Source organism: Haplochromis burtoni, unplaced genomic scaffold, assembly GCF_018398535.1.
Source record: "Haplochromis burtoni strain Fernald_Lab_line unplaced genomic scaffold, NCSU_Asbu1 Contig_25, whole genome shotgun sequence".
NCBI lineage: Eukaryota > Metazoa > Chordata > Actinopteri > Cichliformes > Cichlidae > Haplochromis > Haplochromis burtoni.
Window position 1 is genome coordinate 3,559,015 of NW_024582386.1, and position 19,764 is coordinate 3,578,778.

Below are 19,764 nucleotides of genomic sequence, written 5' to 3' on the forward strand. Positions count from 1 at the left end.
GAAGTCAGTTCGAAGAGTTGTAGTGTCCTTCTGGGAGATTGTTCAGACGTGATCGTAGCTCCTTTCGAACCTGGGTGACCCTCGCCAGTTTGCGTTTGTATTCCTGAAAAAGTCCACAATGACAGACAGCCATCAGACGCCAAAGATCCTGCAGTCTGAATCACACCGATTTATGGTGTTGGGTTTTTTTTCCCCCCTAGTCTCAGTAGCAGTATTACATGAGATAAATACACACACACTGTAATTTTAATTATAATTTAATATAAGAAACAAGTGTTGAATGTGCGCTTCATGGATTACAGACCAAGAGCAGCTTAAAGCTCCAGTTAAAGTTCAGATTTAAATTCATGTATTTTAATTAGTGGCCACCACTAAACAGTGTGTCAGGGTGTTTTAGTTTTATCCAAACACCCAAATCATTCAGCAAAAATGCCACGCTCTTTCTCTCCATGTTTATGAATGACTTTGCTCGACTTAGATCAACCTCCACTGTAATGAGCCACACTAAAGGGCACCAAAAAACATTTACCTTTGCAACAGCTTTTTGTTCCCCCTAATAAAAGACTGGCCACACAAACTGCATGCAAAGTACAGTGTAAGGTACTGAAAACAGGACTGCATGTGGACAAAATGATTTCACCTGATCCATGTATTTGATGTTTTTCCCCACCTTAATCTTGTCACATTTTACTTTCTGTGCCATGTTTCTCAAATGTGTTCAGTGACTATATCTGCCAGCCAATGCATGCAGTGTGTGTAGGTCATCAGTACTTTTTCAGCATAGATAACAGAAATGTCCAAATGAGGGAAGGGGAGAGGAAAAGAAAAAAAACCAACTATGTTCTCTTTGTGTCCCATCGTGTTGCAAATGACATAAATCTCTTCAGCAAGCATAAAGCAAAAGTACCAAGAAAGATAAATGAACAAGATTTTAATAAAATTTGAATCTCATTAATTTATGTTTATTAATCATGACAATGATTATTATAAATATCTGATCTACATCTCCCACTAATCAGAAAATCCTAAAGTGTATAACTGCCAGTTACTGTCAACTCCACAACCAAAAGTACGTTTCATAAACCACCTTCCAACCTGAATAAGAGGGTAAACTGTAGGTGTTCAAGCACAAAAAAAGGACTCACAAAATCATTTTCACTTTTTATTTTCAGACTTTTTTTTTTTTCTTTTTTTAAAACAAAAGGTATTGGACTGAGTGACGATACAAAGATGAGACGTGGGATCCTTGTGGTGCCCTGTAGATAAGATCTGAACAATTACCGTCAACGTGAAAAGCACAGCTTTGAGCAAACAAGAAAACTCAGTGGTTACATTTTTAAAGCTCTAACGGGTTCATTTTGATTACTACTTACCTCATAGGCAGGACACACTGAGTGAAATGAGCAGAAAGAAAAAGGCTCAAAGAGAAAGCCAGTGACGAGGGAAAAGATAACTTAGACATTAAGTCTGCATCTAATCGAGAGGCTTCCCCTCAGTTTGCACATCAGCAGGGCTAACACTAAAAACATGCAGGGTAGCTTTATAATAAAAAATAAAAATAAAAAAAAGCATGACAGAAAGCGTGCAGCATGCTGAGAAACTTGTAAAAATACTTATAGAAATTTGTGCTCAAACGTAATTTGTCCACACAGCACAAAAAGATGAACACCAAGGAGAGGTGAGGCAGACAGGACGCACACAGACGTATAACAGAGAAAAACTTATTCACGCACTTCAAGTTTCTGCTCATTCTGGGCCAGGCCGTCCTTCTGGCTCTGCAGGAAGACCGTTAGTGTGCGCGTGAGCTGCCTCCTGTCGTCAATCTCTGCCGCCAAGCGGCCGCTGTAGTCTGCTAGCAGCATGCAGGCCTCCTCCACCAGCCGGGAAAGTCGCTCTCCTGATTCTTTATCTAAAGCACAGAAAGCACAGAGAGAGCAGAGAACAAAGCCTAAATGCACGTCACTCAGTTATGCATCAATCCTGGAACAATGTAAACAGCATCTGTATAATCAGTGCCAAATCAAACCTTCAATTTGTTTCTGCTGAGGTCAAGGCAAGGGCATTGTCAGACAGATACGAGGGAGACTCAAACACACAAACAATCATGTGTCATGTAATCAAATCTGTAGACGAATACTGAGTGCTGTGTGCTACACATTCATGTAAATGATCCCTCTTTGTCATAAGGTCAATATCTTTCAGAGCCATCCCCTCTGTCCCATAAAGAGCATTATAAGCCTGCAGGTATCCTTCAGAGCGAAAGAATGTCAGTTGCAGAAGTGAGTGTTTGTTTGGCCCAACAAGGACGTCCAGGCGACTGCATATCCCATGTTTTTGTCTCGACTCTCCCTTGTTTGTGCACACCTTATTTCCTCTGAAATACAGTCGTGACAAAACTAAATACACCCCATGATTCAAAAGTTTATATCAACAAAGATGCGGTTTTGATTAACATTAGAATAGTTTTCAGGTTATTCCAACGGACAGAGTCCACAATCACTACTTCTGATGCACACCCGGTCATTTTGTTGTGTAAGTTGGTCTGAAGTATGAAAGAAACCAAACCACTCAGTTCAGAAAAGAGCCTCGAAGCTTACTCCTAAGAGGCTTTCAATGGGAAAAGAGTAAAGTAATCATTTCTTTTAAGACTTTATCAGTCTCTCATTTTGTCTGGCGGTATATTGGCCCAATCGTCTTTACGTTGTTGTTGTTTTAGTTCATTAAGACTTGAGGCAATTGTTTACACACAGCTCTCTGAGGGTCCCACCGCAGCAGTTCAGTCAGGTTCATGTCTGAACTTTGGACTGCAACACCTTGAATCTTATTCAGCCTCTCCGTTTTAAAATTTGCTGCAGTGTTTGAAATCATCATCCTCTTGCATGATCTGATTTTAGACAGGCTTTAGTTGGTGGACAGTTAGAGTGCACAGCTAACTAAGCAAGCCAAATCTTTAACTGCCTGATAATAAAATAGTGAGAACTGCTAGATTGTCTCCCAGCAGAAAAAAGGGCATGACAACTTCAAACAGGAAATGGCCTTAATTCCCAGATTGCTGGCCAGGAACATTTGCTTAGAACAACTGTTCTAAGATCATTGTTGATGTTTTTCCTCCTTTCCTTTTATAGAGGTCCTCACGCTTGCTAATGATCAGTTAATTCCTGTGGAAGCACTAAGAGTATACTTAATTTTTCACAGGAATCTAGATGTTAAGTGTTTTCTGTAATGTGCAGTATATCAGAGTGGTTCAACAACATTTTCTCAGTCTAAACAACACAGGTTCTGTCTAAAGTTCGGTATAAAGTGCGCAGAGCTTCCTTACCTGTGATCCTGTGAAGCAGTGACGTGTCCTGCACCTCAGCAGGAAGGGAGGAGATGCGCTGACGCAGCACTGAGTCGCCAGAAGCAGCGTTCTCCAGCTCCTGCAGAGCTCGGATTAACTCTGCCGTCTGAGGTATAGCGAGCATGATAAAGGCAAGAGGTGAGGGGGGAGCAGAAGAAGGTATTTACACTCAGGAGGAGACACAAAGGCAAACATGAAAACACAGACAGCTGTAAATCATTAACTAGCATGTGTGTGGATCAAAGTGTTATATGATTAGCACTCTGTATTTATAACTGCTCTGTATAACAAGGACAGCACCTGTGGGGGCTCGGTTGGAGAGCTCTGGGAGGCAAAGCCTTCATCATCTGGCTGGATCTCCTCATATGACCTCTTCTTTGTCTTCTTTTCTCCATCTAAGATTTATAAAAAGCAAGATAAGCAAAACATAACAAGTCAAAGTCCAGTTTGAAGGTGTGCGTTTTATGTATTATACTACATCTTTATCCACTTTAAAGCCACAAGCCTGATTAGCTGCATGTTTAGAAATGAAGTAAACATTTGTAAAATAGTGCAAGTAAATAATATAACTATGCTTATCAGGTTTAAACCTCTAGGCACACAGCACACTTGCTATAATTGAATGGTAAGCACTACTGACAAGCCGGTACAGGTTTTGGCTCGTTGAACTTACACAGGACTTGCGAGAGCTGATCGAGCAGGTTATTCTCATACACGGCTCTCTCCTGCCAGATGGATAAAACCCGACCCAGCTGTTTCTTACAGCCCTCCTCACCATCTCTGCACGGGAACACACAGGAAAGAAAAGAAAGAAAGAACACACGCTTTAAACACCTTTGCAAACCTGAAGTCAGGACTGGACAAAATTTAGTTTAAAAAAAAAAAATCAGTTCTTGGATAGAAATTCTTTAAATGGGAAAATATTAGGGATGCACCTCATTTACCGCCACAGGCCAACTGGCCACTTCTGTCACATTTTTTTTTTATGGAAATAAGTTCAAAGATGGACAGCTGATGGCCAAAATGTCATTTTAAACATTGTAATCAGCTCATAATACATCAGTGTGTGCATCCCTAGAACATACAGTATGTGTGTGTTTATACACGTCTTCTCATCAAGCCTACTTATGGCTGCCACCCTCAACCAGTTCTAAAATGTTACTTAAATTTCATACATTTAAAATCCAAAATGATGACAAAATGAGAAAGTTGACATCAGGACAACCATCCATGCCTTTGTCCAATAAAAACTGACCTGTACACATGTTTGAATGCATCAACGATGACTGGAGCAAAGTCCTGGGTGAACTCTGGTCCTTTCCTCTTGCTGTTTTGGATGACGTCATTGGCCAAATACAGGAAGGTCAGCTTGCGCGATACCTGAGCTGCACATGTTTGACAAAAAACAAAGAAACACACATAATATCTGATTATGATTTACAAAAAGGTACAACACAACAATGCCTATTAATGGGCAAGCGCATTTTAACCACTAAAGAACTAAAAAAAAAAAAAAAAAAAAAAAAAAAAAAAAAATCAAAAAAAAAAATCAATAACATACAAAAAATGAAATAGAGCTGATTTAAATCTTCAGTTTTTTATTATTGTATATGGTATTTTATTCTATACAGTTGTGTACAGTATCTTATTCTTATTCTATTCCAGTGTTCTCTAATTTTTGCTATATAACTTTGCACTGTCCACTTTGTGCTGTAACAAAACAAATTTCCCACATGTGGGACTAATAAAGGTCATCTTATCTTATCTTTAATATGCAAAGCCACGTTTAAAGAATTCAAGATACTCGTTATGCTTCACTATAAGCAGGGCTATGACCTTTGCTAATTTAATATGAGCAATGCACCAGATGCACAGGCGAACTGTGCAGTCACATCAGCTGCATGATGCAGAACAAGGTGGCCCTGCAGAAAGAATAATTAATAAAAAAAATAAATAAAAAATTTAATCTGTGGATATTATTTCACAAGTTTAGTGCACGATATGAAGAAGCAATCTGACAAAAATGCATGTTCAGATTTGTATGCCCCAGGATTTTGAAGGCATCAAAGAGATCAAAAACAAAAGCTGATTCTTCTTACTATTTTTAACAATAGAGCACTGGCTCTTGCCTGACTTTGTTCTGGAGAAGCCGAGTGCCCGATTGAGTTCCAGTGAAGGATACTTACACCCCCCCCCCTTCTCGGTTTGTTGTTTTTATTATAAACTAACTGATGCACAAGCCTTTGTTGTTGTTGGACGAGACACAGTCGACACTGAGGTGAGTGTAAAGCTCCGTGGAGAGCCATTTCTATCCCCACTTGCCATTAACACTGGTCTCAGTCACCACCCAAAATACCTCACCCACAAGAGGTATCATTAGGTTGTTGACTAGCACCCCGAGGAAAAATGCACCATTATTAGCTACAATTACACTAATGCCTGATGTCCCTACAACCCAACTCACTGAATAAATTCAACAACTCCATTATGTACCGTCTACTTAATAAACTTTGTGAACATTTTCTTATTAAAAAAAATATATATATCATTGACAGTCATCAGATACTATGAAAATCAGAAAAAAGCTAGATCCACCAGTCATTGCTTATATTTTAATCACACAACAATGTTCAATAGATTCTTTCTCCAGTGAAATGATTGACACAGCTAAATGAGCCAAAACAAAAAAAAGCAATGCAATTAAAGAATAAATATGCACTTACTCTTAAAACTGTTTCATATGTTTAATTAAAACAATGCCATGTGGTTCGTTTAACATCGACACGTTTACTTATTATGCTTCTCCTTATATAATATATGCACCATTGCAACTATGTATCTTTTTAAAATATTATTATTTAGTGCTTTTCACTTTTATTAGGTGGTGCATTGATGATTAGAGAGGAAAGTGAGTGCGTCTTGTATGTGGTCATCTCAAGCAAACGGCTCTGGCTGTGAGCACAATCTTCACCCACGTGCTAGTCAAAGCCTATCAGAAGAAAGCTGGCTTAAAGCAAAGCTATACTGTGTATGAATTGCGGTGATTTATCAAGGGTTAGTATAGGATTATTTTGATGGGTTAATCACGCAAAGCTACTGTAGCAGAGCAAAGAAATGAGCATAAGTGGCTTCCTTTATGTTTTATAGTAAAGCTCATTGTAACTGTTGATGTGGGTTTAATTTAAAGCTATTCCCTCAGGTGTTATAAAGTTTAATTTAGTGCAGCTTTAACTGATCGAGACTTACTTATTATAAGCAAAGAGGGGTCGACTTCTTAAGCCTTTATGGAGGAGATTTTCTAACACAAACACATTTAAGGGAACACACGTTGTCGTCACTTTTCGACAATGCTACTTAGACAAAGCAGTGAAAACCTTTGGCTAGTGACCGAAAGTTGCCAGCCTTTAGCAGCCACCGTGCTAACAGGGACTCGGTGTTTTAACTTTAACAGCAGTTTGGTCTGGCAGTTTTAGCCAGAGCTAGCCTGCAGCTACATGTTACTCACTCTCTGAAGCATGCTCGCTGTGTTTGTTTGGAGGAACTCCTCGGCTCTCACCAGCCTTACCTTTTTTCAGTTCGTTGAACCAAACGTTGACAATGGTCTTCGAGTGTTTTCTGTGGTGGATGAGCCACAGCGACAGTGTCTGTACACTTTGCTGAGAGTTGCTAAGCTCGGACAGTTTCTTCTCTAAAGCCGCCTCGGAGAAAGCTGACATCTCGGCGAGATTAGGGGAGGGAGTGCGAGGCTAGACGCTGGGAGAGGCTGCCGTAAGGTTTCTCCCAAATGTGTGGACTACAGCACGCTAGCCGGTCACAGGGTCTTTGCAGGAGTTTCAGCCATCCAAACTAAATGTCGCAACCTGACTCTGCTACACAAAAGGATGGCTGGTAATACTGACTAGCTATCTCCGTCCTCTCTGTGACTGCTCGGTTGCCTGTGCTTGGGACTGCTTCTTCCTCCTTATCTTAATGGCAGCTGGGGATAAAACTTTTGGTTACCTTAGCGCCACCTTCCGGACTGGAGTGCGGGTCGCATTGGTTATTATGCTAACCAACGTTAATATGCTTAAAATCTGAAGTTAAATACAAAAAATCTGCAATATTCATCTACCATTAAATGGTAATTCATTTTTCTGAAATGCCCATTTAAATATCAATCTCTATTGTTAATATATTGGACATCAGAAACATGTAATTCCACAAATTTCTTTACTATCCAGACTGACGAGTATTACAGTCTAAGATTCATGATGTCCTCCTCCTCTCAACTTTTACTTCTGCCTCTTATTCCTCCTACATTTCTTAGGAGGCCACTGCAGTGATATAAACCTGTGTTTATTTTCTTCGTGATCACCTCTGTTGTACAATCAATCATATGCAGATATTTTAAAGTTGAGTACATGATATTGTGTTGTTCCTGTTCCAATCTATTGCCCAAAGTTTACATGCATCTGCATAAACATTAATATAATGTATTTTTTAATGTATTCACTGTTCATAATAAATATTCTGTGCATATAGAAATTAGTTACTATCTAGCACTACCTGGATTTACTGGAAGTGTGATTCACATTCATAGATAGCTCACAAATTTAGTACATGCCGTTTCCATAGGAGCCAGGTGCTGCTAATCAAATGCACTTGATTAACTGATCATCAGCAAGTGTGAGCACCTCTATATAAGCAGAGGTTTTGGCAATTTACTGGTAGGCAACTGATCTGTGTTAACACAATGCCACAATCAATCCAGCAGTAAAGAGCCCCAAAAGATTTGTGTCCAGTGTTGCTGCAAAGAAAAGATACAATTTCAAAAAGACTGAACAAATGTGGCTTGTTTGAAATGGTCGCCAGGAGAAAAGAACACGGCAGCACAGCTTAGGTTTGCAAAGTTGCACCACAAGACCTCAGAACTGAAAAGATGAGCTTGCACAGAAAGCCACTACGTTATTGCTGATAAACATGGTTCTGCAAGGTATTGAATAATGGGCGTACTACAGAGTCAAACTTACTCCAAAGCAAACACAGAACCATTAACGTGTTTTAATATTTACAGTAAGACTGGCTTTTTACAGTGATCTGCATTAATCGCTGAGTGGACAAAGTTTGTGTTTCCTCGCTGAATTTGAGCAAGCTTGTGAGTATTACGTCACAGGACATTACATAACCTACCGTGACTGCTTGAAAGGAAAAATAACAAACTCTTTTGTTTGAACCTGCAAGGAAAACGATATTTGGTCACATAATTGGTTAAAGTTCAAACTCTACTGGTGCAAAAAAATAAAAAATAAAAATTCAGCCACACGGGTCAGAACTGTTTTAAAAAACTGTTTTTTAATTTCATAAAAGCAGTCAAACATATCTCAATATTTCTCCTAAAAAAATACAGTGAATCCACTTAAACCTAATGTGATGTTTCACACATTTGTCTTGTTTTCTGGAGTTAAAAAGGCATAAATGTAGATTTCAAAAAACAAAAAAAAAAACAAAAAACTGCTGTAACGGTCAAAAACAGAAAACAAATAGCCAGTTTGAACAACTTCATAACAAACACAATAAAAGAATAAAAATATACACACAGGCAGCTGTTTAGTGTTTACGGGCACGTTTCTCAGCCTTCACTGAATGTGAACTTGGAAATACACGAGTGAGTTCTATTTAAATGCAGTATCTTCAATTCTTCTACTTCTCTTATAACGAGTGGATTAGTGGATAAGGAGTGCTGTTTCACCTCATTGGTGCTCTTTGACTTTCAGTCTCCACAAAGTTTAAACCTAAAAGTCCCAGCAGACAAAAAAAAAACACAAAACAAAACACGACACTGCTTATATTACTGTACCTCCATTAGCAGGCTCACATTCATTACAGAAATCAGCAGAACTATAATAAAAAAATAAAAAATGTCACATTGCAAGTAAATCCCCCGCTGGACCATCCAAATGTGATTTGATTCAGCTGAAATACAGATCAGTTTGGGACGCAGCACACTGAGGTTTAGAAGGTTGGCTGAAGGCATAAGAGTGTGTTAGACTCCAGTCCGTACCACTGCTGCAGACCGGAGGGAGAAAGTGCCGGCCAGGGTTTGCCAGAGAGCCAGTGTTGTAGCTGGGGTAAGACATCCACCCACGCTGTCCTTGACTGGCTTCATAAGATGTAGTCGGTATCCCATAATTGTGTGGAGCTGCCTGGGCACAGTCATTGGTGAGCGCTGTGTAGTGTGCAATGCTGCCGCTGTACACACAGGGATCTACTGATTGAGTTAGCATGTTCACACCAGCACTTTTTATATAAGGGCCCAGATGACCCCACACATCGTAATACCCACTTACACTGCCCGTCTGAAGACTTGCATTATCGCACGGCATGTGCGGATTCTGAAAGTGTTGTTGGTAATAATGTGGACCAGCGTCTATGCGTGCCTCTTCTCTCAAACCCTGCTCTCTTGTTCCATTCTTATCCTCTGCAGCTGGCTTATACCCCTCCTCAGTCCAACACTCCCTATGTCCGTAGGAAGAGTTAGAGGAAGATGGCACAGCAGGAAACACTGCTTCATTATGCATCTCTTCATTTTCCCACTTTTTAGAAGATATCTCGGCTGACTTTTCTTGGTCGTCATGATGCCTGTTCTCCCTTCTTTCCCAGTAAACATAGTCGTTTCTCCCTGTTATGTCTTCAGACTGACTGACGTGCACGCCGTCACTGACATAACCATCTCTGTTTTGAAAATGGGGGATTGTAAAGTTTCCTTCTGGCGTGTACCCACCAGTCTCTGGACCTCCATCACAGGGGCTGTGCTGTAGTGGAGAGGTTTCTGCATGGTTTAGTTCAGATGACAAACCATCACAGTCTAACTCCACAATCTCTGACCCCGGGGAGGACGTGAGATCTAAATTAAAGGGAGGGGATGTAGCTGATGGAGGGAGGCTTTTGCTGCTGAAAGACATCCTCTTCATCAGTAATAAACCTTTGGTAATAGGCAGGCTGACATTAAAAACAGTCTCTCTCTTTGCTTTTACTCTTTTCTTCCTCTTTGACTTCATTAAAGTGCATTTCTCTGACATGCCTTCAGCAGATGTCTGGTTCATGCTCAGCCCTTAGACATAAAGAAAAGAATAAGTTAAAAGCAGTTTGCTGAGAAAGTGTGAACTCTAGCTTGCAAAGATACAAACCTTTGGCATCTATTTCCTTTTGTTTAATGTCAGCACCTTTCCATCCAGATTGCAGCATCTTTATGCCTGGAAAACATCCAAAACAATACAGTGGCATACAAAAAAATAAAATAAAATAAAGAAATGCAAGGAACACTGGGTGGGGAAAAAAGTATTCAAGTGGGCATTAATGAATACGAGAAAATCTAGAGAGCCGACATCCCTGACAAGTGGGAAACTGCACTGAACAAAGGACACACTCTGCATGGTGAGTGCCAAAGATGCACTGACAAAACGTGAGTCAGGCAAAATTCAGACGGCATAAAAGTTACACTTCTCTGTAAAAATCCAGTTATAGCATAACTGTACACATAAGTATACAGTTGTATATGTACGTATATGTATGTACATACACTCGCTTACATTTTTAAATAAGTGGTGGTAAAGGTTCCACAACGTCTTTTGACATTTTTAAATTGGTTGGGATGTTCAGGAATGACCCAGGAACACATTCACGGTCCACAGGTTTATACTGCAAGAAAGAAACCTGTGCTCCAAAAATTGACACCGTCAAGCTGAACATAAAACCAAAGCGTTTTATGGTCAGAAAAATTGAGCTGTTTGCAGCTATGAAGGTGAGGTTTTCAAACCTGAGAGCATGGCACCAACTTTCAAGTATTGTGGTGGTAGCACATATTTCAACTTCACCTCAAATTAACAGCTAGATGGTTCAAATTGAACACAGATGTGCCAATAATATAATGGTTCAAAAAGTTAATAAAAATTGGTTTTGGGGATGGATAAAGCAGGCTAATATTAAGCTGCTGGAATGGCCTTCCCGAAGTCCCGACCTCAACTAATTTGTAAATTTGTGGACTACACTTAAAGCTGGTTCTGTGCCAGGAAACAAACAGATTTAAATGAACTCAAAGAATCAATCACTTCACCCTGGAAAAAGAACAGTTCAAAGAAATCATTAAAAGCCCAGAAATGCCATGATATTCATGCCCAGGATGACTGGATGTAACCTTCTTCTCTTTTTTTTTTTCCTCCTCCTTAAAAAAGATTTCTGACCACAACTGTATTTAGAATATAACACTTTCAACAAATCACTGAGTGGGTACCTGTGTCTGTGCCAGTAGAGCAACTCTACGATATGTCTATTTTGTCCTGCTTTTTAACTGAATGCTTCAATAATGACACGTCAGGAAAAAAAAGCCTGTTTTTTGCAGTGGTTTGATCTATCACAGACCTGCTGTCAAAAAAAAAAAAAAAAAAAAAAAAAAAAAGGAGGCAGGTAAATGTTATACTTACAAGAGCAGAGATGTAGAAAATGTAGTGAATGGTTTATGGCCAAGCAAAAGAAAAATAACCCATACTTACACCAGTGGTAACTTTTGCCAGTGAGTAGCGCACAAAGGTTTTCTGGAACATGCACTACCTGAGAACATGAGAGGTTTATAAACTAAAGGACAGACGAGTACAGGTGAAACCAAGACTGTTTGGGGGAAAAGACACTGAGAGTCACGTCACATGTGGCAGAATCCCAGCAGGAAATTCTGTGCTGCAAAGAAAAAGGGATACCTTCAACTCTCCTCGGCCCGTTTCTCGCTCCACTTTCTTTGCCAAAGACTGAAGAAGGTGAGGTTTGTCTTTAAGCTCCGCAGTCACCTCCTCAGGATGAGTTTCCATCTATAAAAAATTATATTCACTAACTTTAAACTATACTTACCTCGCTTTTTGCATGCATAATACTAAAGAACCTTTGCTATAATCTATTCTGGTAACTGATCCAGAACAAACAGACCAAGTAGTTGATGAGGTGTGAGGGGCTGGTCAGGTGTTCAGTGATGTCCTTCTTGTTGGATTTGATGCGGCAGCAGTGGCATAAGAAACAGTAAGAGCAGCCATCTTCACTTCTATACTCGACCACACAGTCGAGACCTGTTGAAAACATGAGAAACAAAAAAATAAAGAACATTTCCATTTCATGGGAATTACGATCAGCAGCTGGGGTTCGAGACTGGAGTTTGACTGTGAGATGAGAAACTTTACTGGAGAGGCACATGAAAGAGTTTGCGGTCTGCCACAACCGTGCAACTTCAAGGCCTTTTTTTATTATTATTTTTTGGGTTTTTTTAACTCTTTTGGTGCCATTCTTTGTGTGTTCTCACCTATGAGAGTCTTGGTTCCAGTGTAGTCATCAGGAAAGCTGCTGGTGTGCTCTGAAAACAAAGGGTTCGGGAGAATCCAACTGGGATGTGAACGGGTTGACTAAGTAGACCTCTGACTTAACAGAAGGATCAAAGTTTGCATGCATCAGCTGCGGTGCTGGCTTGTTAGTGTGCGCTGAGATCTTGCCTGAGTTTGTGTCAGCCTTGAAGGATTTCTTGGACCGTGTGGGCTGGTTCTGTGCAAACACTACAGTCCTCTGGGATTCAGTGGGATAGTGCAAAGCTGTAGTCTCTGGATAACGCTCAGTTTCACCCTGTGCATCTCTTAAGGAACCTATGAGAGTTACTGCTGCAGTATCAGAGAGATGAAAAGATACTTATGAAGGGAAAAATAATCACGTGCATGCAGAAAAATTGCCAAAAACATAAAAAGTGAGAGTAATCAAGAGAAGACAGTGAGATGGGGAAAGAACAGTCAAACATTCACTGACCGTCATTTTCACTGGATGTTTCCATCCTCTGGTATACACCATCTTCAACCTCTAACAACTTCGTATGAAGGTGCAAAAACATATGAGCATCCACAATAATTTGCAGTTTATGACTACAAGAAAGCACGCACAATAAAAGCAACAGACCTGGATGTCTCCCGGTCCCTCTTTTTCCTCAAGCTTCTTGGCCATCTCCATCAGCGGCCACGCCAGCTTGGACAGGTCGGAGCTCTCCTGCCATTTAGATACCAAGTGAGGGTGCCAGGTTTTCTTTTAAAAACAAACAAACCATAATCTGTTAGTAAAATCCAACGCGGCACATGATCTGCTGTCACCAATCCTTCTCCAGTACTACTTACAATGTAGTTGAATCTGTGGAGACTTCCCAGTATGTGGTTACGCATGTCAGCCTTACTGAGGCGACACACGCACGCCCCACACACGTACAGCGCTTCTGTGCTCCACGCACCAGCCTTCACACATTCTGTAATGCAGCCCAAGCCTAAGTGCACATTAAAAACACATATTACTTCAGCACACACTGAATAAAGAACCGTTTACACACTAAAAGTGGGATTTGCTGCGGCACACCTATTATGGGTTGTAGTCTCTCCTTGTTGCTCAGGTACGCCTTCAGAGAATCCAGCAGCTGGCTTCTTCTTAAAACACCTACAAATGGAGGAATTACAGAAAGAGAATGGGCTATATGCAGCAGGCTTACATACAGTTAGTAGAAGGCATGACTTACCTGGCTGCATGCTGCAACTGTAGAAAAACACCACCTGAAAACCCAAGATGGAGTTTAAGTTTCAAAGCAATGCTGGTTTGTTCACCTCATGCAGAGTTATGGTAGAGACACGGGAGATGTCTCCTGGTAGGGAGGGGGATTCTCACACTGTGTGTGTGTTGGCTAATCGCTCTTTGGGAATCTCCTTGTTGGTACAAAAATACAATTTTTGTCAATCGCGGTGTGTTATCGTTGGCATTTTTATAGATTCAACTAAAGGAATGGGAACAAATTACAAACCCAATTTAAAAAACAAACAAACTCTGGATGCTGTAAATAAACGAGTTTTTTTATTAGTAAAATATAAATAAAAATGCAATGTTATAAACCTACATGTTATTCACAACTGAAATTAAAGCATGAAAGTTTAAACAAGTTTTGACTCTTTCACTGAAAAGAAATTCAGCTCGTTTTCAGTTTGACCGTAGCCAAACTCTAGTCCACACTTTTCAGATGCTCACAGGAGAAACAGCTCACGGGCTACACTTTCTGCTCAGATGCTGCTAAATGTGGACCACGCTTCACAGTCCTAATAAATAATGACCCCAAGCACGCTGCAAAAGCAACCTGAGCTTTTCAAAACAAAGAACAGGTAACACAGCTAAGGCAAGTGTCGGACCGATTGTCCCTCCCTGATTTTTGGATTCTGACCTGGTAAAAGAAACGACTCGAGACAGAATGCTTCAATCCAACAATTCTTTATTCACCATGTACCTGGGAGATGCGCACAGCGCGAAACCTCCTGCAGATCTGATGGGTGCGCCCTCAGTCTGTTACAGATATAGCATTTCTTACCAGATTTCCTCCTTTCACACCTGCTTTTCCTGTATGCTTAGTACTCTGTGTTGTTGTCCAAATTATTCATGCGCAGTTTCAATAAAAACACCTCCTTGCGTGGTTATCCTCCCCAACTTCTGCTTCCCTGCACGTGCCCTCATTTCTTACCTATGCAGGTGGCTTTTAAATGAACTCTTTAGGCACCTTAAGCTTCGCTACCTAGTTCTGCTTTCCACTCTATACTTATCCAGATGTGTTAGACAGCTGTTAGTGATGCTTTTTCTGCACCATTTCCTGTAAATGCTGTTTTCTCTCTCTGACTATTTTTCTCCTACAGCTTCACACAGAAGGCTGTCTTTGCACAAAGGCCTGACCCTAAGATAATACATACTACAATGCAGCTAGATAATATTATTACTCTATATAACCCAGCAAGCTAATACTATCACATATAATATAACATAACTCCACACAAGTCAACTGATCTCAACCAAGTAACTGAAGGTGGCTGCAGTAAAGCACCTGATGATGCCCATGGGTTAAAAACATCAAACACAAGAGTTTCATCCAAGTATTAAAAACAATCCTTATTTGAGTTAGTACGGTTACTTTTGAGCCTCTAAAAATTGAGAGGGTGACTGTGTATAAAACTCGAAATTATTCTAAATTCAGAAGTTTTGTAAAACTCCTTGAAATAAAGCTGAAAGAAAGATGGGAGGAAATGCAGCTGCAATTACACTGTCACCATCAGGTGGCGCTGCATGTCAGTCTGTTAAAGCAGCTTCCTGCCGTCCTGGACACGACGCAAAACAAAGGTCCACATATATTGCACAAAATATCAGAGGATTTGTTGCTGTGACTTGTCTCAGAGTTGACTAAAAAAAAAGTCCGTTTTAACTAATGAACTAATTAAACTTTAGGAGGAACGTGAGCAGGAACATTAAACAAACGCGGAGCCGCTACTTTCTGGATAACAAAGTTTCTCCGTGGTGTCTAATACCGCAGTATGCTGAAGCAGTTAGGTTGGGTGCTTACCTGTGGAGCTGGAGGGTCTCGCAGCTGCAGTGAGCTTTAACTGTGGATTCAAACGACGCTGGTAGTAGTAAGCGTAGCGTCACATGTTCCGTCCGCTATTAGGCTGGGTAGTAATGTGGTCTATGCCACACCCACCTTTATAATGAACGCCAAGCAATCGCATCTAACCTGCTTCACCCCCATGCTTTGTCTAATCTGTTCATTCTTTAAAGGTCAAAAGTGAAAGACACGCTGATCCTGCTGCAGGCTGTTGATGTCAGAAAATTAGGGCTCTTCTGCTTGTTTCCTCGTTGAAGTATCTTGAAGTTTGTGACTTCACAGCATTGTTTCAAAAACCCTTGTCTCCAGAGAGCTGGCCAAGAGAGGGAGTAGCTGTGCTTCAAGGGCTGTGGAAGACCAGTTGTGCCACAACTCTCCTCATGTCATTATTGTCGGTCCACCTATGTGCATCAGCAGTTTGTAACGAATTTTCTTATAACTGCACACCCCTTCAGACTGAATTCAACTCATCTTCCAGTCATAATCTTTTATCACAAGGCCAACATGTCCTGTTTGTCCTGTCTGTTCCCAGCACACAGACAGAAACAGCAGTGAAAGGATGAGATATTTTGCAAGCTGCTTGAGGAAATAAACGACTTTATTATCCCAAACTGAAGATTAATGTACAATTTGTTCAATATGAGTCTTTGAGAAATCTTTATTTGTAACTTATATTAGCGTTCTTGTTTTTTTTCCCACCTTTGAGCCTACATACATTAATACCCAATTTTCAGTTGGCTATTGTTTTATTTCCATGCTTTCCATTATTTCATCCACCTGAAACTTTTTTTTTACTTTTTTTGACTGTTTGAATGTTTGCTATTTGTGTGACACACTACTAAAATTATAAAAACCATACAGTGCTTGGTTGAGACGTAATAGTTCAACAACAAAAGTTTAGCTATACCCCCCCCCCCCCAAACAAAAATGGTTTGGTCCAGCCCACCTCTCCCCTAACTGACTCTAGCGCCCTTTCTGCCAGAGCGATGGTGGCCGAGACGCAGCAGAGCGGATGTGTGAGTGCGTAGCTTAAAACAGGACATGTTAGCTGCATTTAACCTTCAGTTACTCTTTATATAGGTAGAAGGCAGACCATGTTTCTTTTTAGCTGAAAAACATTACACCCAGGTAACCTGCAGTGTTGAAAACGTTGTTTTCGACGGTATGTCTGTGAAGGTTCTCAGTCATCCTGTACAGCATACACTAATTGTTAAGTTTGTGTTTAGGAGTTTTGTCATTCGGATGAACTGGTTTTTGTCTGAGTGTGTTGCTGGGTCTGTAATACACTGGGATGTCGTGCTTGGAGAAAAGTTTGTAGCGAGGAATGCCCAGACCTCTACATTGGAGAGACCAAACAGCCACTTCACAAGCGCATGGCACAACATAGAAGAGCCACCTCCACGGGACAAGACTCAGCAGTCCATCTGCATCTAAAGGACAAAGGTCACTCTTTCGAGGATGCCAATGTTCACATTTTGGACAGAGAGGACAGATGGTTTGAAAGAGGAGTGAAAGAAGCCATTTATGTCCACTGTGAGCGACCATCTTTGAACAGAGGCGGTGGTTTACGACACCAACTGTCTGCCATCTATAATCCAGTTTTGAGATCCCTTCCCAGACGCCTTAACGCCCACTCACATCCTGGGCCATCTGACCTCAGGAAATCACATGATAGGGTGGGGCCAGGTTTCACAATGAGCTCACCCGAAACCCTGGCTGATTGTGACCCACACCCGTTTTCACACCTTGGCTCATGTGATTAGGTAGAGGATCATCAGGGGGTCCTTTGTCCCTCTTTGGGGGGAAACTCCCACTGGGTTTAAATCTGGGACTCTCCACCATTTGACCCTAGAACTGAAGAAGCTTCTCGGATGAGAGGTGAAACGTCTTCAAGCAACTTAAAGAAGTCCAGATGCTTTTCTTTCCAAGCTCCTTAGACTTTTACGACGATGTTTGCTACCCTACAGTCCGTTGGTTATTTTGTCATGTGACGATATTAAACCCAAGGTACTAACTAGCTAACTGACTGGATGCCCATTAACCTTATAACTCCTGTTGTGTGTGTGTTTGTGTACAGAGAGACAGCCAGGTTCATAATGGATATAAGGAAGTTTTTTCAAAAAAAGGAGCCACATTCAGGTAAAAGTGTAAAATCAAATGATCCGTCAATCAAGAATAATGTTGGATCAGTGTTTCAATGTTTATATCTTTTATTAGATGTTCATGTGGTTTGGTTATTTGCCTTTTGGTTGAAAGTACACTGAGAGAGGACTTTTTGTTAGTGATCTTAATAGTATTTTTTTCATATTAATGTAATTTTTCATCTAATTGAATACAATCTATTTGTGTATGATTGTCAGTCCAAAGAGGGAGAGAGGAAAGAGGGGAACGTGAGGAGAAAGTACAAGGTCAGGAAGAACCAGGTAAGAAAACAGACAGGGAACAGTGACAGGCACAACAGAAACTGTTAAACTGACAAAGAAAAAAAGACTGAATTTTACTCATACAATCAGGAAGTTGTGTTCTCCATATATTAAAGCTGCTATAAGGAATCTGAAAAACAAACCGGGTTGATACATTTTTTTTGACCCTCTTTAACAACATTCCAACATAACATTATCATTGATTGGGGAGATTAAAATTATTGATATATTTTAATGTGGTTCAGCCAAAACTCTACTAAAACCGCAGCCAATAATAGGTAGGCCAACTTTTGGACCATCTAGTTGTCTTTATGACTGCTGTAGTACATGCACCACATTTGCGCATCAGAAAGTGCCAAACAGTGAGAAAATATCAAGCTCTCCCAAGTACCACTATGAAAGCATGAAACTCATAAATCTTACAACACAAAATTCCAACCTGTTACTAAAGTGAAAAGTCACATAGGTTAAAATAAAAGAAAAAATCTAAAAGATCCCTTCACCTGAACTCGTCCAACTTCGACTGACTCCTTCACTACAGCCCTTTTTATTGTCACATACATGAATATGCGATTGCAAATACACGTGACATTCTCAAGCAGGCATATCTGCATCAATGTATCTGTATTCTGTGTGTGGGGATGTGTGTGTTTTCAGCCATACCATACATAGACCTACGACCTTTCAATGAACTTAATGTGTGTGTGTATGAGGTATGGAGAAAAGCTATGCAGATAAGCATCTTGCTAAACGATAAAAACAGGAGCTTGCAATAGTTCATGTCTCAAATGAACATTTAAAGGTGTGAAGTCTCACTTTTATAGAACAGAACAGTCTGGTTTCTAAAGCTATAACGGAAATTATAATGTCGAGGCTGCTTCCTCTCATCTCATGGTACACAAGTGCAGACCTGATCAGACCTAATAATGAAAATGATTTTTATCAGCATACAAATGATTATATATATCTAAGCATAAATGACAATATAAAAAATCTCAACTCTCACAGATAGAATGTCTGACCCTTAGTAGTCTGCAAAGACTATGTGTGGTATGCCAGGACACTCTGGAAAAGAGTGAACGTACTCCTCTTTTATGGTACACAGAGTGTCCTGGCATACCACACATATTCTAAGGTCATGAGAGAGGTCGCACCTTCTCTTTCTGATATGTGGTATGGTAAACGCATCTATATCTGTTTGAGTATAAGAGCCTTTTGTTTAGGTGAACTGCTGGACTCCCTAGTGCCAGCAGGTCTGGGGAGCCTTCGCAGGGTCACCTTTTGACACACACACATACATAACACTTCTATTTTTGGAGTGTATTTTTTATGTATCTGTATTATATTATACATACACATTAAAAGTGAATCTCTGTCCAAAAAATGCACTCACTTTACTTCTTACTCACTATGAGCATCATTCATTATTCTCCCCCAGTAATTAAGATTAGGATACGTATTTTTTTTTATTCCAATCCATTCTTCTTTTGCAGTAGTAGTCTTTTAAGATTATTTAAATAACCTTTATCAGATTTGATGGTTTTGTTACAGAC

At 40.3% G+C, this 19,764-nt stretch overlaps 2 protein-coding genes across 3 annotated transcripts; both read right to left on the reverse strand.

Annotated features, from left to right (window-relative positions):
• Positions 1-109: 109 nt before the first annotated feature.
• LOC102291286 (regulation of nuclear pre-mRNA domain-containing protein 1A) lies at positions 110-7,317 on the reverse strand. Of its 2 annotated transcripts, XM_005917380.3 has the most exons (8): positions 6,906-7,317; positions 4,596-4,725; positions 4,014-4,120; positions 3,641-3,735; positions 3,320-3,446; positions 1,734-1,909; positions 1,374-1,390; positions 1,093-1,256 (listed from the first exon to the last, which is right to left on the reverse strand). In XM_005917380.3, the coding sequence occupies exons 1-8, from the start codon at positions 7,054-7,056 to the stop codon at positions 1,193-1,195; spliced, it is 867 nt and encodes a 288-aa protein (XP_005917442.1). In that variant the 5' UTR covers positions 7,057-7,317; the 3' UTR covers positions 1,093-1,192. The 2 variants fall into 2 exon arrangements, with proteins under 2 accessions (XP_005917440.1, XP_005917442.1); XM_005917378.3 differs by lacking the exon at positions 1,374-1,390 and having other exon boundaries at positions 110-1,256.
• Positions 7,318-8,650: 1,333 nt separating this feature from the next.
• On the reverse strand, positions 8,651-16,166 carry LOC102290970. The gene is made up of 13 exons (XM_005917377.3): positions 15,750-16,166; positions 13,899-13,932; positions 13,742-13,819; positions 13,510-13,652; positions 13,298-13,420; positions 13,151-13,208; positions 12,847-13,008; positions 12,660-12,710; positions 12,293-12,429; positions 12,070-12,177; positions 11,869-11,926; positions 10,507-10,572; positions 8,651-10,430 (listed from the first exon to the last, which is right to left on the reverse strand). The coding sequence occupies exons 2-13, from the start codon at positions 13,906-13,908 to the stop codon at positions 9,289-9,291; spliced, it is 2,136 nt and encodes a 711-aa protein (XP_005917439.1). The 5' UTR covers positions 13,909-13,932; positions 15,750-16,166; the 3' UTR covers positions 8,651-9,288.
• Positions 16,167-19,764: the final 3,598 nt, after the last annotated feature.

Excerpts from the sequence above, each read along its gene's own strand:
- LOC102291286 (XM_005917378.3), bottom strand. The coding sequence starts at position 7,056 with ATGTCAGCTTTCTCCGAGGCGGCTTTAGAGAAGAAACTGTCCGAGCTT. Across the intron at positions 3,736-4,013 it reads TCAGCTCTCGCAAGTCCTGT|ATGGAGAAAAGAAGACAAAG; the intron begins GTAAGTTCAACG and ends TATAAATCTTAG. Across the intron at positions 3,447-3,640 it reads CTCCAACCGAGCCCCCACAG|ACGGCAGAGTTAATCCGAGC; the intron begins GTGCTGTCCTTG and ends GCTATACCTCAG.
- LOC102290970 (XM_005917377.3), bottom strand. Across the intron at positions 10,573-11,868 it reads TGGCAAAAGTTACCACTGGT|GCATAAAGATGCTGCAATCT; the intron begins GTAAGTATGGGT and ends GATGTTTTCCAG. Across the intron at positions 10,431-10,506 it reads AAAGGAAATAGATGCCAAAG|GGCTGAGCATGAACCAGACA; the intron begins GTTTGTATCTTT and ends TTTATGTCTAAG.